Genomic DNA, 19522 nt, shown 5'->3' on the forward strand with positions numbered 1-19522 from the left:
AATTAAAAGGCAAGAAATTTGTGTTTCGCTCTTTGATCTGCTCGTCAACGTTCTGATTAGAGACGTAAAAGCCTTTAATCAACAGTAATGTGATGATTAACGCTCCTAAACTGTTGAAAACGAACTAGAGGAACGTCAAGTTTTCTCTTTCTTCTTCCCTCCTCCTCCATATATTTCTCCCTGAGTCCATTTCCGACAAACTGGCAAACTTTTCCCCTCAGTCAGTTCCACCAGGGGTTTTTAAATCAGATGTTGTGTTTGATTAGGACCAACTGACATGTTGTTTTCTCCTACATTTAAGTCTCTTTAGTCTTGGCGTAGGTGGTAGAGCTCAAATTTGCTCAATGTGTTTGTCTTCCAAATCCATTAGAATGTGCTTCTATTTGATTTTTCCTTTGCTAAGTTTTTTTTGTATTTTTTTTTACATAACTTTGACCTTCAGCTTCAGTATGGTCATTATGTTATTACAATGCCCATGTGCTGTGGCACCATCATTTATACAGCTACTCGACAGATAATAAAATCAAATTATTTAAGTTGCAGACTAAAGCACTTAACTCTAGTTTGATTATTTAGGCTGACTGTGGCTGAATAAAGTCTGATGTACTAGTGTTTGTTATTTCTTTTTTATTCAAGTACTATTTTTTTTATTTTATTTTAGTTGTAATGTGGCCAGCACAATTGTGTGACACAAATGTCAGCTACTATGAATAATGCATACACAAATTAGCTCATTCTGATATGAGTTTTAATTCTACATTTCATACATTTTTTATGATTTGACCAAGTTTAATCAACACACAAAAAATAATTTCCCCAGCACTGGAAATGGAATTAATAAGTCCGCTTCACAATTGACCAATCGGGATACACGTAGAATAGGTGTATAGGCTGACCAGCCGTCTGTAGAAATTCCCTGTTTTTTAATTGAAGACCTCAGAAAGCAATGCTCCTGCCCACACATTGTTGCATGTGGGGCAATCACAGCAAGCGCCCAAGTCCATTAGTTTTCATTTGGATGGTTCAGTAAGACTGGTTGATTAAGTCCAGGCAATTTGCTTATAGGAACCCTCATTCTCCACTCACCCCTCCTGCTTCTCAGCCCTCTGCCACCAGCAGGGTTGTCATTCAGGTTAATTTAATCTGGTTTGTTATAAATTTTAACACAATAGCTTTGTGCCTGTCTAGATGCCTTGGTACAGTGTTAGGAGTTTGCTGTAGTTGTATTATGACATAACTTTGCATATGAATGCTCTTAGACATCTGACTGTATTGGTAATTACACTTACAATAAATATTCTGTTTACATTGTTATTAACCCATGAAAAGCAATGTAATATATGAGTGGCTGTATCAGATTATCTGCAGCTATGTCCACTGGGATATGTAGGTTTGGGTAATTTCATTAATGTAAAACAAGCTATTCCTTTCCAAGCCTCATCAATTCTCATTGAATGGGGGTGAAGGGGACTTTGCTGTTTTAAAAGAAATGTAAATCTGGTGATCTGAGAATTTGACTTTGAGGCTGAGGTGAGGGGAAAAGAGGAGGGGAGCCTCAAATAGAAGGAAAATGCAGCTTTCAGTTCTCTCCACCCTGGTTCAGCTTTAAACAAATGGTTCTATTACCACCTGCTCTCCTACACGCCCGGTCATTTATACCCATTAAACTTGCGTCTTATCACCCATAAGACACTATTACGTCTCTCCATCCACCAATTGTCTGTAATCAGCCATTTAAAACAGCAGCGGAATTTTTTTTGCGCCTTGCTTCGGTCTGACGGACAGGCAAACGAGCCGGGAGGAGGAGGGATGGGGGAGGAGAGAGGGATATTTTCTATGGAATGATGAATAGGCCAAGTTGAGTGGCTGACTAGCAGAGATCTGTCTTAATCAGAAGTGATTTGTCAGAACAGGAGCTCTGCAGGGTCAGGGTGCAGGCGATGAATAAAACAGAGCCTGGCGGAGTGAAGAAAGGCCCCAGAAATCCACCCTGACTGCCCACCACCACTCATACACATGCAAAGGGAAGCGCCGATATATGGGCTAAGTCAGGATGGACTGTTATGGCACTGCTTTTCCCTGCCCAGAATATTACTTGTTTTCGGCCTTTTAACTTCTTAGACTCTTGGAAGAACTGACCAGTGCCTCACCTACTCTGTAAGTTCACCAACCCAAAACTACCTATACAGTGTGCTATTACAGAGGAATCTATGTAAACACAGGGTGGAAAAATCCCAATTTTGAGGATATTGATGAGAATCTTATGAAGCACTATAAATCTTGTTGACTCTTAAATCCTTTATTGCTCGTTCTGCGAAGTAACAGCTCCTGATTAACATGCGATATAGTTTATCATTATAAGTATCCTTTCATAACATCGCTGAGCCCCCAGATGCTACATGCCCCCCATGTGACCTAGCACTTGGCACCTCTTTATTTTGAGCTACAGCTCGGTGCGAAGGCGCTAGCCTCATGGCCTGTGGGCTCAGCATTACAAATACATCCCAGTGTGGGTACAACTTTGATGGAGGTGATGAAAGTGTGTCACCAGGCACTTGTAGACTTGAGAAGTCCTTAAAAAATCTTCTCTGACAGTGTACAAAGACAGGTAACTTTATTCACCTGGGAGTCGCAGGCATATAAGTTGACTGCTGCACTGTGTGTGTGTGTGTGTGTGAGAGAGAGAGAGAGAGAGAGAGAGAGAGAGAGAGAGAGAGAGTGATGGAAAGAGCTTGAGAGAGAGTAAATGTATGGTCTAACATTTATCAGGCTCCTCCTCACTTCCCCTCAACCTTCCCATGGGTTTCCATCCCCGTTTGTTGGAGTGTGTGGCTTGTGTCCGGATACAAGTGTGTGTGGTAACCTTCAAAAAGTGGTCTCAACTGCTTAATGAAAAGGAGCTGTGCTGAGCCTCAGAGCACACCACTGTCAGGTGTTGTACCCTTTCAGCTCTGGGGACGGAGGGAGCAAGGCAAAAAACGCAGCACAGAAAGAGAGACTGAGCCCTTAAACAGTGTGTAACTGCTCTGAAACAGCTCCTGTAAAATAGATGATCCCTCCAATTAAATGTCCACGGACTAGAGAAAGTTGAAGGCTGTGGAGGTTTGAATGGTACCAGAATTGTCGGTTTTCTGAGCTGTATGTCCTGAGCCGGGCTGGGCGGACGTGGATGGTTTATTATATTTACAATTTACAAAGAATTGTAAATGATTAGTTAAGCCTTTTCTTTAGACCTGACAATTAGAATTTCATAATATTTTTTTTAGTCTATAAAATGTCAGAAACACAACACAATACAAGATGATCAGCAAATTGCCTATGTTGGCCAGCCAACATAGAACACAAAAGTAGCAAATCCTCACAATTAAGTAAGCTGGAAGTGGGGAAAGTTTGGCATTTTTAGCTTAAACGATTAATCGATGGGGGTGCACGGTGGCAGAGCGGCTAAAGCTCCTGCCTCCCAATAAGGAGATCGTGGGTTCGTGGGATCGATTCCCGGACCAGACCAACATCACACAATCTCTCTGGGTGGAGTCTGCATGTCCTCCCCGTGTTACCGTGGGTTCTCTCCGGGTTCTCCCACCGTCCAAAGACATGCATGTGTAGGTTAAATTGATAACTCTAAATTGCCCGTATTGAATGAATGTGAGAGTGAATGGTTGTCTGTCCTTGTCTGTGTCTGTGTTAGCCCTGCGACGAGTTGGCCACTGTCCAGGGTGTACCCTGCCTAAGGCCCAGTCACCCGCGACCCCTAACGGGACCAAGCGGTAGAAAATGGATGGATGGATGGATGGATTAATCGATGATCAAAATAGTTCTGTTCAAGAGTCAGAGCAGACAGAAATGTTTTGCTCCAACTCTGTCTTGTTTTATGGTGCTTGTTCTAACGTTACATATCACATTACTAGATAACACACTAGTAAAGTTAACTGTCCAGTAAATATATTTCCCGACCACTTTATCATTATTAGCAAAATGGTGTTGAGCTAAGATAAAATAGAGCCGGACTGTGCTATGTCAGTAGTGTGTCTAATTTCTGATCCAGACATTATCCCCCCCCCCCCCCCCACCCCAATTTGTGCCTTCAACTTTTCTATACTAATTCTTTTCTACAGTTACATTAGAGGAATGAGTTAAATTAAGGCTCTCTGGTGCTGGTGTGAGTGTAATGTAATGGAATAATGGGCTTGTTAAATGGACCTTGGGGGATGGGGATATTTAACAAGTGAGTCAGAGCAAGGCCTCTGGGCCAGGGTTATTTAAATTGTTAATAGCTGTTTAAACAGGAGGGGAATATTTTATACACTAACGAGCAACAAGTCAGGGGCATTAACAGTAAATTATTTCTCCTCTCTTGCTTTGTTTTTATCAACTGTACTTTTTTCATTATGAAAGGATACCTCGCCACATTTTTGTCCCTAAATTCTATATTTATTTTGATTTTGTGCATTTAAAGATAATGTGTAAACTTGAATATGTAATTTGTAAACACTGCAAAATCTTATGCACCAATATGCAATTTAAGGTCAATTACCAAAACATTCCCACATCAACATGAGCTAAGATAATATTACTAGAGGGACCAGTTCACTGTATTTTTTATTTTTATTTATTTATACAGTTGTTGACAGTTTTGGGGTGGACGTCTTGTCTACATTAATTATATGATGATGATGAAATTATATATCACATTATGGGAGTAGTCTGTTACTTAAGAAACCTTTCATTATTCTTCTACATTAGATTCTTCGTTTTTAACTCGCCATTTGTTGCCCAACAAGTTCTTCTTCCCCATAACTAATGACGTTTTACACAGACCACTGGACAGCAGGACTTAAATAAGATGAATGGAAATGTAGATACATGTCAGAGAATGAGTAATGCAAGGGAAGATACATGATAAAGACAATAAACATCATACATTCCCTCGGGAGGTGTTGTGTATGCCTCTAATGGCTCAGTGTGGTGGGGGAAACCCAGAAAGGAATGATGAGAGATTTTGGAGGACTGGGGATAGACGTTAATGGCCAAACAGCCAAGGAAAATGTTTACCTTAACAAGTTATGATAAAACTTTTATAGTCAACCAGCTCAAGAGAATATTCCATTGACTGTAAATGGTTTTACACTACCCTCGTTCTGGAGATCTATTGAAAATGCCACTTTTGAGCTGAACTGCTGTCTTTAATGTCATATGATTTGTTTTTCTTCCATTAACATACTATAATTTTCATTAGCTAGAATTTGCGCTGTTGTTTCTGCTTTCTCATGGTGATTTTGCCCTTTTCGCTAAAGCGTTTAGAAAGGTCTCCCTCTTGATCAAGGTCGTACATTGTAGCTCTCTTCCAGCAAGGATATAAAAAAGATATGATTTTAACAAAAAACTTGCTTTAAGTATAAAGAAATGTATATTTGCCAAATTTTTATTCAGCAGGTTTTACATTTGTCAAGGGCAACCATTCACGTGTGGATAGTCTGTGCAATCTCTCAGTACTATCTGACATTGGATGGTGGATGTTGACCTCTACAGCGCCCTACAATTGACAGAAACCTGAATCCACTGTGGTTCCATTCTTGTTCACTGAAAGGTAGCTTATTGCCAAGGCTATTAACATAATATCTCTTCCTTTTTTTGTTTTAATATTTTTTTTGTTACCTAAACGTTCACGAAAACCGTCATTGCAAAACATACCTTAACAGAATGTGTGTAACGATTGCACAGTATTTAGGCTAAGCTATCATTGGAGGCTTTTTTCTCCTACTACCTTATCCATCTTTTTACACGTTGCAAACCTTTCCAATAATGCACTTGCCTTAAAAAAAAAACTCTGCCGCTGCAGTCCTTGTCACGCTCGTTTATAAAAAAGAAAAAGCCACAACCTTGACAGAGATGGATAGATGTGCTTATTTGTCTCTTTAAGAGAAGATTTCCGCTACAACTCCCTTCCTGTTTATCCCTTGTTCTTCTCCAATGGGGACGGGGGAGGGCTTGTATTTTTATGGTTATTAATACCTGCACTCAGTCTTTTAATCTGCCCTATTTGTCACATGTGACTGTCTGACTGCACTGTTTAATCTGGGTATCCTTCAATCTGTCTCGTCCCAGATTAGAAATTAATGAAGGCAGGAAGAGACACATTTGAGTCAGTTACAGTGTAGGGGGGTAAAAGGGATGGGATGAATGGGAGACGAATGTCGTTCATTTGACAGTGCTTTCTTTTTTTTTTTTACTTTTCCCTGATCCCCTTTCTCTGTCTCTCTCTATCTTTCTCTCTATTTCTCTCTCTCTCTTCTCTTGTTTAGCTGCCAGATGTAGCCCATTTTTGCACTGCTCCCCCCAAACAGGCGCTCAGCACGTGGGCCCTTTGGTGTGCGGCACCTGTGTAGTGTAATACAGTCAGCAACTGCGTTGTTTATTCCGGATTTGTTTGGTGCGCTTGAAAGCCTGTCTTTGATCCATGCAAAGATTCTTCACTTCTTTTCCTTTTTTTCCTGATTCATCGTCTGCCTCCCTCATTTTTAAACGCTAATGCTGTAGCGGTATGGTTACATTGATGGCAGCAGTGGGTTTTTTGGTGTGTGTGTGTGTGTGGTGGGGGGTGGTATTTGGTTTATCTTTTTTTTTTTTGGCTTTCTTTTGTCATACCAAACCCAAGGGACAGGAAAATGACAGTGACCACTGACAAGCTTGTCAGTTGCCTTGTCGGGGATGTTTTATAACTGTGCGTTAATGTGTTTACATCTACAACTGACGAGAGGCATTTAAAAAAGAATGGCTTAATGAATATTGCATTGGCTGACTGGACCCCACTGGCAGACTGGATGGTGGGGTATTGTTGCCTAGAACTTCATGTCTATTTACCTCAGTATTTTGAGAAGGTTTAAAAATCACTTCCCATAGCTACAATAGTCTACTATCTGCCCGCCTATCATTCCCTGTAGACAGTGTTTTCTCTGTACACTCTACAGTAAAGTTTGCACAATGACTGCATACAGAATCCTCTTTCCATTAAAAAGACTCACTGAGTGAATCCAGATTAAAAATATGATCCCATATTAATCATCACATCTTTTGTCATGATGGTGAGACATACAGTAGTTGAAGGAAACAAAGACAGCGAATTAAGTATTTTATTAACTTGAGACATGACTTGTCCAAAAGGGAGAACTAATCATTATAGGCCGTTCTTAATGGTGCGGGTATTCCAAGAATGTGGATATGACATTTTTGCACGTGCACAAGTGAAGCCATTTCCATTTTAACATTTCATTTTGTAAATGTCAGACATACCTCTTCTCATACTGCATCTGCTTCTCTCACAGAACAAGTGGGTCAGGAGATTCTTACCAACCTGCACAGTGACCGTGAGAAGATCCAAAGAGCCAGAGAAAGGGTGAGTACTCATATGCCATCTGCACACACTCACCTGTCTTTTCTAACAAGTGTTTGTGAGACCGTAGAGGTGTTAAAACTGGTTAGCAACATTGACAGCATTCACCACTTTCTGCATGGTTTGCCAAGTAAACACACAAAGAACAATGCACACACACTGTCTTGGGTATGCTTACACATGTGTACACACACTAAGTCAGCAGAATTGCATTGACAAAGCTTATTTATTGATAGCACTGTATTGCATCCAAGTAGATATTTTTAGTCATCAGTATCACCTCACAATTTGAATGTAAATGTTTTTCTTTTGTTTAATTAGAGGTAAAATGTTGAGCATGTTATTCCACATCACATTTAGTAAAATCAGCTTGCTTGTGGCTACATATTATTGTTACCTGTACACCTTTCTTCAGGATTTTCCCTCTTTTCTTCCTCTCACCTGAATGGCATTCACTTTGCCAGCTGCCATCCCTCCTCACCTACCCTCCTTCTCAGCACTCCTCTGTTTCCCCCATCCTTCCCACTTTCCCTCAGAGAGTCCCCCCCCAACCCTTAGCACTGCCCTTCCTTACATCCAGCCAGCCAAACAGACAGGTAGGCAGTAATAGAAAAGACCAAACACAGGAAGGGGGCCCAGCCCTGACGGCACCCTCAACGCAGAATGCTTAAAGACCACAACATGGCAGTGGGCCTCGCACAGGCGATTTCAAAGGAAATCAAACATCTCCTTTCAAAACGGTCCACAGTGTCTACTGAGAATACCTGCTCTCTCTTTCTTTTTCTTTCTCTCTCTCTCTCTCTCCCTTCTTCCCACGAGTCTTCTTTGCTGACACCCCCCACCACCACCACATGTACACACATGCACACACACATTCAGGGCTTTAAAGGCAGTTTGTGGGGCAAAAGTAAAGTAAAAAGAAAGCAAGATGTAAAGACACAGGATGGAAGGGCTGGTTAACAGAGATGAAAGGTGAAGGAGGTATAGTTTTAGCATAAAAGCCAACACATGAACACACAAACACACAAACACACACACACACACACACACACAAAAATGTACACATACAAACACACACAATCCCCTATTCTCCGCAGGGGGTGTGGCCTTTTGTTTTGCTTTTATGGTACAAATAGAAGTCAATGGAAGGTTTCAACACTGGGTCAAAGCAGTATGCTCCCAACTATGAACCACTGAGTGAATTGAAGAATGTGATTTAACCATTCTCCAGGCTAGCTCATACAGAGCCCGACAGGTAGCAAGGGGAAACCTTTGTTCCCTAAAATTATTAATTTATGAATCAATAATTCCACTGTATAAAATTATTAATTTGAGGGTTGGAATTAGCTAATTCAGGGAACAAAATAAACAATTTGTGTGCCCAAATTATACATTTTAAATCTTTAAAAAAGGAATAATTCTTGCCCTCAAGTTACTAAATTATGCTGTCAGGTTACTACATTTGTCCTCTCCCTTCTCTATTGATCAGATGCACATCTTACCCCTATAGCCCATGGACTTTGCATTGTTTGTGCATCTATCTGTAGGCACAAATTAGGCACCAGGAATTAAGTAATTTGAGGGCACCTCAACACTGAAACCTAGCTGCTAGCCTGCTGCTTAGCCTATTTTCCCTAACTGACCAGACTAATCACAACAAGCTATAACTTCAGTGCCAATAGTTACAATAACTAAGCTATTAAATTAAGGGAATGAAATAAGTATTCTTAGAGTAGGATTTAGTCATTTGAGAGCACAGATTATTAATATAAGAGGATTAATTGCATAATTTTAGGAAACAAATTAGTAGTTTATTTTCTTTTGTCATGCTAAGTAAGCTTACAAACTTTAATACTCAAAAATAATTACATCTTTATTTTGCACTTTTCATCCTCAAGGCTGAACTTTTTCACTTTTCTTTACTAAATGCCCTCTTTTGGCTCTATAGATTGAAAGGATATGGATTAGAGACCATTTTGAGTTATAATACGCAAATTAGCTTTATTTTATAATAATGGTAATGGTTAATCCTGGAAAGTGGCCTAGGGTGTCTTTGGAGAATGTTCTGTTTTGGAACTATACATTAAGAATAAAAGATAGGAAAAACACCTTCCTCTCATCCATACATGCAACCACAGGTAATTTTAGACACTCAACTGCTCTAGATTTTCAGTCGATTTCCCTTTCAGGTTAAGGAGGATAGCATGAGACTTGGTGAGAGGTTGTGGAGAGAGAAAGAGGAATGGAAAGAAGGAATGATTCAGAAATGTATTTTGGGAGAAAGTGAGAAGTATCTAGGGGACAGATCTGTGGGTAGAGGCAGACATCAGGCAACTGCAGGACTTGTTGTCTTTGCCAGAGGGCCCAAACCCCAGGTCCCCCACCTCCTACCCTGTACCACATGTATCCTTGGCTCTTCCAACCTGCATCACACCACTCCAGGCTGCCAGAGAGTAGGAAGGATGGATGGATGGAAGAAGAGGAAAAAAGTAGCAGTAAAGGAGCGGTGGGAAGAGAGGGTGAATTGCAGGCAGTAGAGAAGACTACAAGATGAGCCAGAACAAACATGAAGAAGGGTGATGCTGGATCCATTGTAGAGAAGAGGACGGTTGGAAGAAGAGATGTAAAAGTGCAGACTTAAAAATAGAATAGAATACAGTATAATACACTGATGAAAACATACTGAGTGAGAGAGGCTTTATTGGGAAAGCATTTATTATCTCAGAGAGGGATGAAGATGAATGACTCCCTGCTGACTCTAGAGAGAACCTCTCTGCAAAGATTCTTCCCCACACTCCCTCATCATCCTCTAGAAATGCGACTACAGGTAGACGTTAGTGGCAGCTCACTCAGTGCGGTGTCAGCATTTTTTTTTTACAGTCACACTCACATCTTGTTGGCAACATCTCTCTGCCACTTCCTTTTCCCAGTGAAAGGCCCTGCATCTGATAAGAGGATGGAATGAAAACATCTTTATGACCCCTGAGGAAAAAAGGGCAGTGAGAAAGAAAAAAAAAAGAGAAGATGGAGCAAGAAAAAGGACAATATCCAAGGCAATTAGCCCTGAATAGCCATGATCATTATTTCAAGTTTGCCTTCAAGGACTCACTGTGCTTGCTATGTATGTCAAAAATAAAGGGCCCTTCTATATATCATGATAGAAACAACTCATGATGGCTCTAGTTTATAGACTTGTATCTAAAAATTATAAAGCAAACAGATTTTATGCAAAGGGGAGCTATTTTGGTAAACCTAGCAGCTTTTTCAAGGGGATCTAAAAGTATGTTTAGAAGTGGGGGCTTGTCTCTAGACAGGTGAACCAGTAACCTAAAGGTAAAAAAGCAAGCTTCTAATCAAAAGATCTCTGTCTCTAGCTTGCAACCAACAACTTTGGGTGGAAGGATAAAGTGACAAACTTTAGAGGTTCTCAAATTGCCCTTGAGCATGGTACTTTGCCTCAAGGCCAGTAGTACAAGGCTGAGCAACAGTATAGCCTTGCACAAGCTTACAGTACTACTGTAATAATTGTAATGACTTTAATGTTGGAACACTGTATTAAGCAATTAAATGTTTTGTTCTGTTGCTGATATAAGATGTAGTGCGCTCATTACCAGTTTCCTCAATTATGTAAGAGTTTTAAAAAAAAATTACCTTTCCTTCTTTCTGTCTTTTAATTGTATAATGAGGTAGTCAGTTATTGTGGTGTTGTATTTTGTAGTCAGAGGACATTTTTATACTCTAATTTTGACCTTTGTAGTTTTTTTGTAGACTGCGTTTAATAACCTTGAGAGTTGTTGGATCAGAATGGAAACTGAAACCTGTCTTTCACTGGTTCTTTTCCCCCAGCTAAGAGAAACAGACGCCAACCTGGGCAAGAGTTCTCGCATCCTTACTGGCATGCTGAGAAGGTAAGAGGCAGGTAGGGACCTTGTTTCTGCACCTCTGTGTATGTACCATGCTTTAACTGTGCTGTGAGCTTGCTCCAAGTCATCACCATCTAATAAAGTTTATAATTAGATAAAATGTATCAATCTTTCCTTTTATGATTAGCCTTAAACACTGTTTCGCTGTTAGCCACATTGCTTTGCATTGCATTGCTTTTCAAGAGAACACAGGTGGGGATGGATAAACAAATGAACACATAAATAGATGGATGAATGAATACAAAACTTTTATTATAATTTTATATAATAACTAATATTATAATAATATTGTAGTTGAGAATGCATTGTAATCCATCACCTGTAGTCACTAGATACATTGTGACCAGTTGATTTTGTCTACTTCAATGGAATTTTATTCTGATTAATCAAACAACTACTCAGCAAGGTACAACTGCGATTAGATGCAATATTTGGGTACTTTTTCTGCAGTATAATCAACTCATATAATTTTGAGGATCATGTTTTCTTTGTGAATTTCTCTAATTCTGATTCTAATAATTCTGATTAGTTGTATGTTCCATCAATAGGACACTTATTGTATGTCTGAATGAACAAACTAACTAAAGTAACAGTGTGAATGCCTGTTCTGGTTCATGCAATGATATTGGTGTTAAGTGCCTGGGTAGATGGAGAAAAGAGTTGCCTAGCATATAGCATCCTGCAGAAAAAGGCTGGGGGAGACAAGTGCGCACTGTACATGTCTCCATTCTTTCCTTTTCTTCTATTTGCCTTTGTTTTTCACAAAATGCACTTACAACCCATATCCAACTTGCAGTATTAGTCTCTCTTGCTTGCTAGTTCATGCACAAGGCAGCCCAATCACCAGCATTCACACGCAAATATTTCAATAGTCCTTGCATTATTTTATGCACCCGCCACCTAACACACACACACACACACACACACACACACACACACACACACGCACACGCATGTATGCACGCGCGCGCGCGCACACCGTAATGTCTTGTCACATCTCCATTTCATAAAGTGCCTGTGTGCCTACCTCTGAACCGTGACGCCACGGTTTTGTTTCTCGCTCCCTCTTTCTTGTTTTTTTTTCTTCTCCCTGTCGCCCACTGTGGATTTTGATTAAGAGTAATATGTAAATGACACAGACTAAATGTAAAATCCTGGGGCCAGGAAGGAAGTGCCAATTGAAATAGATGCTTCAGTGCCCGTAGACAATTTGGAGGGCGGCTCACAGGGCGGCCGGCAGTTACTAGAGAGGGAAGGCCTGAGAAGGGCTGTGACGCCGACTGTAACCAATATTTCTGCATATGTCTCCATTTTGTCAAGTCTGATTATGGGAAGAGAAGGAGTATCGCGGGGGGGTCAACTCGCCTGGCATGTCACCCAAAGCTGTCCAGAAATCATTCATCACCCCCGCCCCCCCGCCGCTGAAGTAAATAACACACTTATTTCAATATTATCATATTAATGTTAAAGTTCAGCTGTCACCTAATGGGAAGACTTAATCAGACGTAGCATTTTAAGAGGCTGCCACTCCCCGCCCCCACTCTCCAGCCCCCTTCTTGACGTGCCTCTCCTCTTCTGGTTAGCCCCGCGCTCAAATCAGGATTTATGAGGGCCTTCCAAGGTGGGGCCCAGCTGCGAGCCTCTCCGACTACCACCCGCCTTTCTGCTTGATGGGAGCAGCACAACATACACCCCCTGCCTTTCTTTAACAAAAAGTCTTTTTTTTTTTCTTTTCGTTTCTTCGCTGTTTGAATAAAAGAAAGTGTGTTTTGTTGTAAGGTTGTGGGCTGGAAACGTCAAATCTGAAGTCATTTATAACCAGAGATAGAGAACTGAGAGCGAAAAGTAAGTTCAGGATGGTTCATCCCCACCCCCTTTTAGGCAATTTTTCCTCATTTCCCCATTCATTTCATTATTTGCTCCCCTAGTTTTCTGCCTTTTGATTAATTGTGTATTTGTGTGCGATGTCAGAGCAATTGTAGTTTCTTTACACTGTTGTTGGGGTTGGGGGGTGGTTGGTTTGTCTCCACTTGTTTGTCTCAGCTATAGAAGTAGTGTATTGCTTTGGTTCTACCATGAATATGTAAAGGACTTCTACAAATAGGTGAGTGAAGTAAACCTTTCCTGTTATGTATTACCTCTGCACTTACGATACAAACCTGAGGTGGACACAAATCTTCACTCATGCTGGGGTAATGAATATTCCATCTTTTGTTAAATACATTTTTGGTGTTCCTTTTTGTTGTAATGCAGCAATTAGCTAAAGTTGAAAGACATTATTATATTTTTGTCCAGGCCAAGAGCTTTGGACAAATGTTTTACATCAAAAACACTGAGAGATATAGCATTTTTGGCCATTAAACTGTGGTAGTACAAAAATACCACAGCAATTTTAAGTTGATTATAACAGTCAACACTTTGGCTTTAATCCACGGTCAGATAAATAGATTTCTGTGTGTAAGCAGAGGGATGGAGGGATTTATCGTGATCCACAGGATAAATGGTGACCTTTTTCATTGTTGGTATTGTTTCTTTTAAACTCTCACCTCTTCTTGAAGTGTCTTTATGGTGTGGTGAATATCACCCCAGCTGAGAAACAATTAGACACTCATTAAGCTAGCTGTCAGGGTTCAAGAAAGCCAATTAACTTAAAGATGTTGTGAATATCGCTTATTGTAAGAAACATTCAGAAACTCACACGTCTCAAATAGCTGTTGCTTTGTTTGAAAATTCATCTTTACATATGTCTGTCTATGAAACTCATCACTGTCAATGAGGGTAATTAGTATAAAACACTGTTTATAGGTGCTGTTGGTTAGCTGGGTCGTGGTCGATAACTAGTCTCACAAACATAGCCTCTGTCCCATGTCAGCTCTATTCATCTACTTAGAGGATGTCAGTGGTCTAGTGGTGAGCATCCAGGGCATCCACTCATTTAATTTTTAATTAAATTTTCTGAAATCCTTTGGGTTTTAATTATATCGTGACAGGCGCAGTGATCCCAATGAGGCAGAAAGGCAATCCTGATAATATATTAATATCTATGATCATCAAATTATCTATTATCATTTCATATAGTGCCTGTTTAGCACCACCAGCAGTCCCTCTGTACTACAAAGAAAAGATTTGGCAACAGCATTGCCTTGCCATAGTTTTATTTAACTTTGATCGGTTGCATTCCTTTTTAAAACAAGATGATTTTAGTGTAGATGTCTTGTCTCATATTATAGGATATGTGAATACTTTGTGTTTTAGGAAAATGCAATATAAAATATTAACAGCGCCGTAATCCTATAACCAGGTTTAGTACTCAACAGCATCTTAGAATAGAAACTAGTCAGTCTTAGAATATCCTAAATTCAGGTGCATTTGCAGTGGTGGCCTTAGAAACAAGAGCTCAGGTTTTAATCTGTGTTGCCATCAAGCAACACTTTCTAAGATTGCTCCATTGTCATTGAACAAAACACTGATTTGTTAGGGACTGAACTTACCTAAATTGTAAAAATAAGACCAGATGAATGGACATCTTTTATCATTCAAGGCTTTTAGCAGTTCTGTAAAATAAAGGACACCTAAGCCCTAATTTAATTAATTACAGATATTAGCTCAACTCTCTGATGTCAAAGGATTTATATATGTAAACTTTGTTTAGTACATTTTACTTTAAATTAATTGGTCTTCTTTGCCTACCAATTTGATCAAGTTTGATTGACGTATGGGTTTGGTACAGTCTGCATTGGGAAGGGTTACAGCTCACAGTGTGGATCACTATTCCTGATTAAAGAATCCACTGACCTTTTGATAAGGTCTCTGTTGTTTCCATGTCACACTGACACTATGGCTTCTCGTAAATACAAAATGGCCCTGTGAATGTAGTGTGAGCCTTCCTGCTGCTATACTGAACATCTCAAGCATCTCACCCACCACAGTCAGAACAGTTGGGAATGGGATGCAGCTCCAGACCCAGTTAGGACCACTGGGGCTCCTGGCAGCATCATGGAAGGAGGGGGGCACAGTGAAGGGCAATGAAGCAGTGAGTACGAAGGGGGGAGGATGTATATTTTGAAGCAGAGGAGTTGTCTGCTCTCACTGGCAGCTGATCCCACATGCAGGTGGTCGACTCAGTCGCCAGGCAGATCAAAAAGTCAAGGCCCCGGGTGGACCTCCCTTTGAAATGGGAATGGGGCCTAGATATCAGACAGAAAACATAAGCAAGCTCCCAGCCACAGAACAGCTCCATATTCATGGATGGGACTGGCAGTAGCGACGGGCAGGCAGGATGGACAGAGCCTCAGCCTTCAGAAGAGGACTCATGCACACTCTGGACACTGATTAAGAGATCAGCCCATGAACCAGGATGAGGATGATGCAGTAGCTCACAAGCTAATGCAGCTGCACTGTTACCAAGACACTAACTTCCTTTCTTGAGACGTGTCTTGACAAGCTGTCAATGTGTGGCCATGTTCATTTCTCCGATTTCACACAGTAGTTGTGGCAAGTTCAGTGCAAATAAACCCTCTAAGTCCTGTTGATCTTATAATGACATAGAAATTAAACATATTCACTTGACTAATTGGCATAAGACAAATGTGTACAACTCATCCTTGCCTATAAAAATATAACAAGTTTCCTTGTTTTTCCTTGTTTGCTTGACCTAATAAACCCACATTTGATCAATGTCATGAGCCAAGAGACCAAAGTGCATGGCCCCAGAAAAGCATCTGGAGAAGGGAACTTCTGATTCCCTAAGATCTGTAAGTTTTGGTATTATTGGCAAATATATACTCTCTCTCTCTCTCTCTCTCTCTCTCTCTCTCTCTCTCTCTCTCTCTCTCTCTCTCTCTCTCTCTCTCTCTCTCTGCGTGTCTGTCTGTCTGGAATATTAACTGCTGGGATATGTAGGTCACATAATTAATGGAATCCAACTCTTCCAGTGAGCTGTGGCGGGATCGGAGTCTTGGGGCCCTCTTGAAGTCTTGTTATGAAGTTGAACAAAAAGATTTGATTTTTTTAATTGAAGCTGAAAGATGGGACAGATTGCAGCTCAGATGTTTTTCTCCCACTTCTTTTCCTGATTTTTTTCTTTTCATTTATTTATTTGTGTTGCCCTGTCTTAGGGTAAGAAGAGCAGAGGAAAAACTTCATTACAATGTGGTGGGGTTAAGACAGTCAGCCTGTGGGAACAGTGGCCGGCTTTCTGCCATCTTATGCTACTTGCATTTACAAGCACACCCATATATTTCCTCTTAGTCTGTGTTTCATTAGAATATTGGAGTATACTCCATGTCTATGACATTGTGTGAGACATGTTTGCCCTATTTTACTTTGTGTTACAGCTGAATTCATTACAGTAGCCATAGCCGAGCTTTGTGTTTTCTGTCCCGAGAGTGGCAGATCACTCCCAGTGGATCCCACTCTCTCAGATCTCCTCTCCATGTTGCTGCCACGATAATTCCATGTACTACATTTAAACACATTCTCTTTGCTTTGCAATTTGTTTAGCCTGGCATCATTACCGCCCCAATCGACCCTCTCACTCCCCACCCCCATATTGCTGCATCTCTCTTGGTCAGTCCTATCCATGACCTTTTCTGCTCCCTCCAGGAAAGCATTCTATGCTTTTTATGTCCAGTCTGTTTTTATTCTGGCAAAGGAGCAAAGTGCCAAAGCATGAATGGTATCTGCCCCCACCGCAACCCCTAGCTAAACTTGATACATATCAAGATGAGTGCAGATGTTGTGTGTATGTGCATGCATGCACATTATGGGTATGTTCAGTGGATTAAGGATAGCATGTTAGCCTCCTGTAGGAAGCTATTTGGTGTTAATAGCAGTAGTTCTTACTGTTGGCAAACAAGCAAGTTGTACTGGAAGACCTTACTGATGTTTTTGGCCCTTTTGCTTTAGTAAGAAAAGCAAAAATAGGTTTAGAAATAGGTTGAGAAAATTATAATAAATACATTTTGATATTAAAGTACTGTTTTATTTTTATCAAGTTATTTTGCTTTTTTGGTTTTGAATGTCAGATAAATGTCTTGTTTGGGGATAGGAGATACTTTTTAATGTTCCTGTGTGTCTATGTGTGTGTCTGTGTGTGCAGGCTGCTGCTGGGACAATGACAGGGTGCGCCTCAGCCTCATTACTCACTGCTCCTGAGTCAAACAAGCACTACTGCCACCTCTCGCTCTCTCTCTCTCGCTCTCCCTCCTGCTTTAAATCTGTCTTTTTCTCTCTTCCTCCACCTCACCCATTAGAGAGTGCTGATGGGACGTTTTTTGCAGAAAGGAAAAGATACACACACACTAGCCTGGGCTGTAGAGGAAGGGGTTGTTGACAAGGGCAAAGACGTGTTGTTGTTTTATAGAAGGGATGCATTTGTCTGTTGAGGATTGAATCGCGTAACTGGCTGCCAAACCCCCCTTATTCTCCCTACATATCTCCCTCTCTCTATTATGTAGCCCATAGTGGGCGTCTGTTTTTTGATGGGTCAGGACATAATTGAATTCTAATTATTCCAAATTCTTTGGATTTTTGAAAACCAAAATCATGTTTTTAAAAAATGTCAGTTGGAGACAGACAACTAGCTTTAAAGATGATGATTCATTTTAACGTAGATGACATTCGCAATCAAAGCAAACAAGGAAAAACCTATATCATATCTTGAGTGAAACTGCTATATCAGCATAATTAGCTATAACTGCTATATCAGCATAATTAGCTATAACCTAGTCCCTGAACTGGACATCAAGGCTGAACTTCAGCATTCCAACAAAAAAGCACTCTTTGCACCATCACTTCTCCAAATACTCTAGGGTCAGCCAGGACATTGAGGTGATGCTTTGTTCGACCTCGCTCATACCGTCCTAGTTGATAGAGCGTCTTTTTTCCCCTCCTTTAACCCTGACAGACTGTCGTTCTGACGAGATGACTGGAGATCAGTGGCGCTCTCATCCCTTGAAGTGGCTCCAGGTGTCACTCCAAGGGTACCCGCCCTGTTTGATCTGCCGTCGAGCGCCTGTCGGGCCGCGGCACCCTCTGATTTCCCGGTCAGAGGGGAAAGAGGCTCTCCTGTCCAAAAGTTCCACTGCTACTTTTGAGTGACAGCAAGGGAGAGGGATTGGCGGCTGTAGAGCAAACCGTAGCCATAACCGTTTTGGAATGGACTATTTCCTATTGTCATTATTCCCTGGCTCCCGTTTAGCAGCTATAGGGAACCCTCTCACACGCCTCCTCAGGGGAGCATTGTATAGAGGTGATCTTGATTTGATATGCCAGGCCCCAGCAGTCCAAACAACAGAAAAGGAAACAAAATAAACATCAAACCAAACCATTTTCACTGATCATGCTGTGGGCCTTGTCTTAAGAAGAATAAAAAAAAAACATTCTCTCAAACATCTTCAGATGATGTCCAAAGGAGGTCCCTGTCTTCACTGAGGAGCTGCACAAACAACAAGGACAGATGAAACAAAATGGAGGAATGGAGGTATATATCTTTTCAGCAAGCATAGATGCCTGTATCCTTCCTCCCTTTCATTTTAGTATATCCGTTACATTTTTCCCCCACCTACTGTGAGCTTCTGTAGAAATTACAGGTGAGATCTCAGTCTGTGGCAGGGCCTGCCTTTCGTCTAGAGGGAGCAGAGGGAAGGGTGGGGGTTTGAAGGGGGAGGAAAGACTGAGAAGGAAAGGAAAAAGAGATTCATGCTTTGCAGTACTGCTGTGTTGTTTGTGGCACTCTTCCCTTTGTGTGTCTGGCGATAACTTATTCTGCACAGGGCCATTCATCCAGGGGTTGAGCGCGGGCGTCCGTCAAGACGGAAAATAATGAGGCGACAGCAGCGCAGAGGATAGCTTTCTCCCTCTGCCTAGGTCGCCCCCCAATCCTACTCCTCCTCCCCCTTCTCCATCTCCTCCTCCTAGCCTCCCATTATCAGCCGATTTAAATAGATAATAGGAAGCCTTCTTCAGGACATTTTGAAGCAATTAGAACCTATCACATTGTCTCTTATCTGACTGTTGTTCCCTCCCAGCCAGCCATTGTATATACTTCTAGGCATACTATGCAACAGCTGCCTGGAATATTGTGGAATGCCACAGCTTTACTTGATACCAGTATTTGTGTCAAGGAGAAAAAATACCCCCCCCCCAATAGACTCTGTACCCATGTGTGCATGTCAGGCACTATTCCATTTTGAGCCATGCCAGGGCA

At 41.1% G+C, this 19522-nt stretch overlaps 1 protein-coding gene across 4 annotated transcripts in view; it reads left to right on the forward strand.

The window, feature by feature from the left end:
- vti1a (vesicle transport through interaction with t-SNAREs 1A) overlaps positions 1 to 19522 on the forward strand; it is a 125538-nt gene that overhangs the window by 66720 nt on the left and 39296 nt on the right. For 2 of the 4 annotated variants that reach the window (XM_044179896.1, XM_044179897.1), the window contains 2 exons: positions 7323 to 7393; positions 11237 to 11309. In XM_044179896.1, coding sequence (XP_044035831.1) covers positions 7323 to 7393; positions 11237 to 11302 — 137 coding nt within the window. In that variant the 3' untranslated portion in view covers positions 11303 to 11309. The remainder of the gene's footprint in view (positions 1 to 7322; positions 7394 to 11236; positions 11310 to 19522) is intronic. The other 2 variants (XM_044179894.1, XM_044179895.1) reach the window with 1 other exon arrangement.

The sequence above is a fragment of the Siniperca chuatsi genome, linkage group LG20 (assembly GCF_020085105.1).
Source record: "Siniperca chuatsi isolate FFG_IHB_CAS linkage group LG20, ASM2008510v1, whole genome shotgun sequence".
Lineage (NCBI taxonomy): Eukaryota > Metazoa > Chordata > Actinopteri > Centrarchiformes > Sinipercidae > Siniperca > Siniperca chuatsi.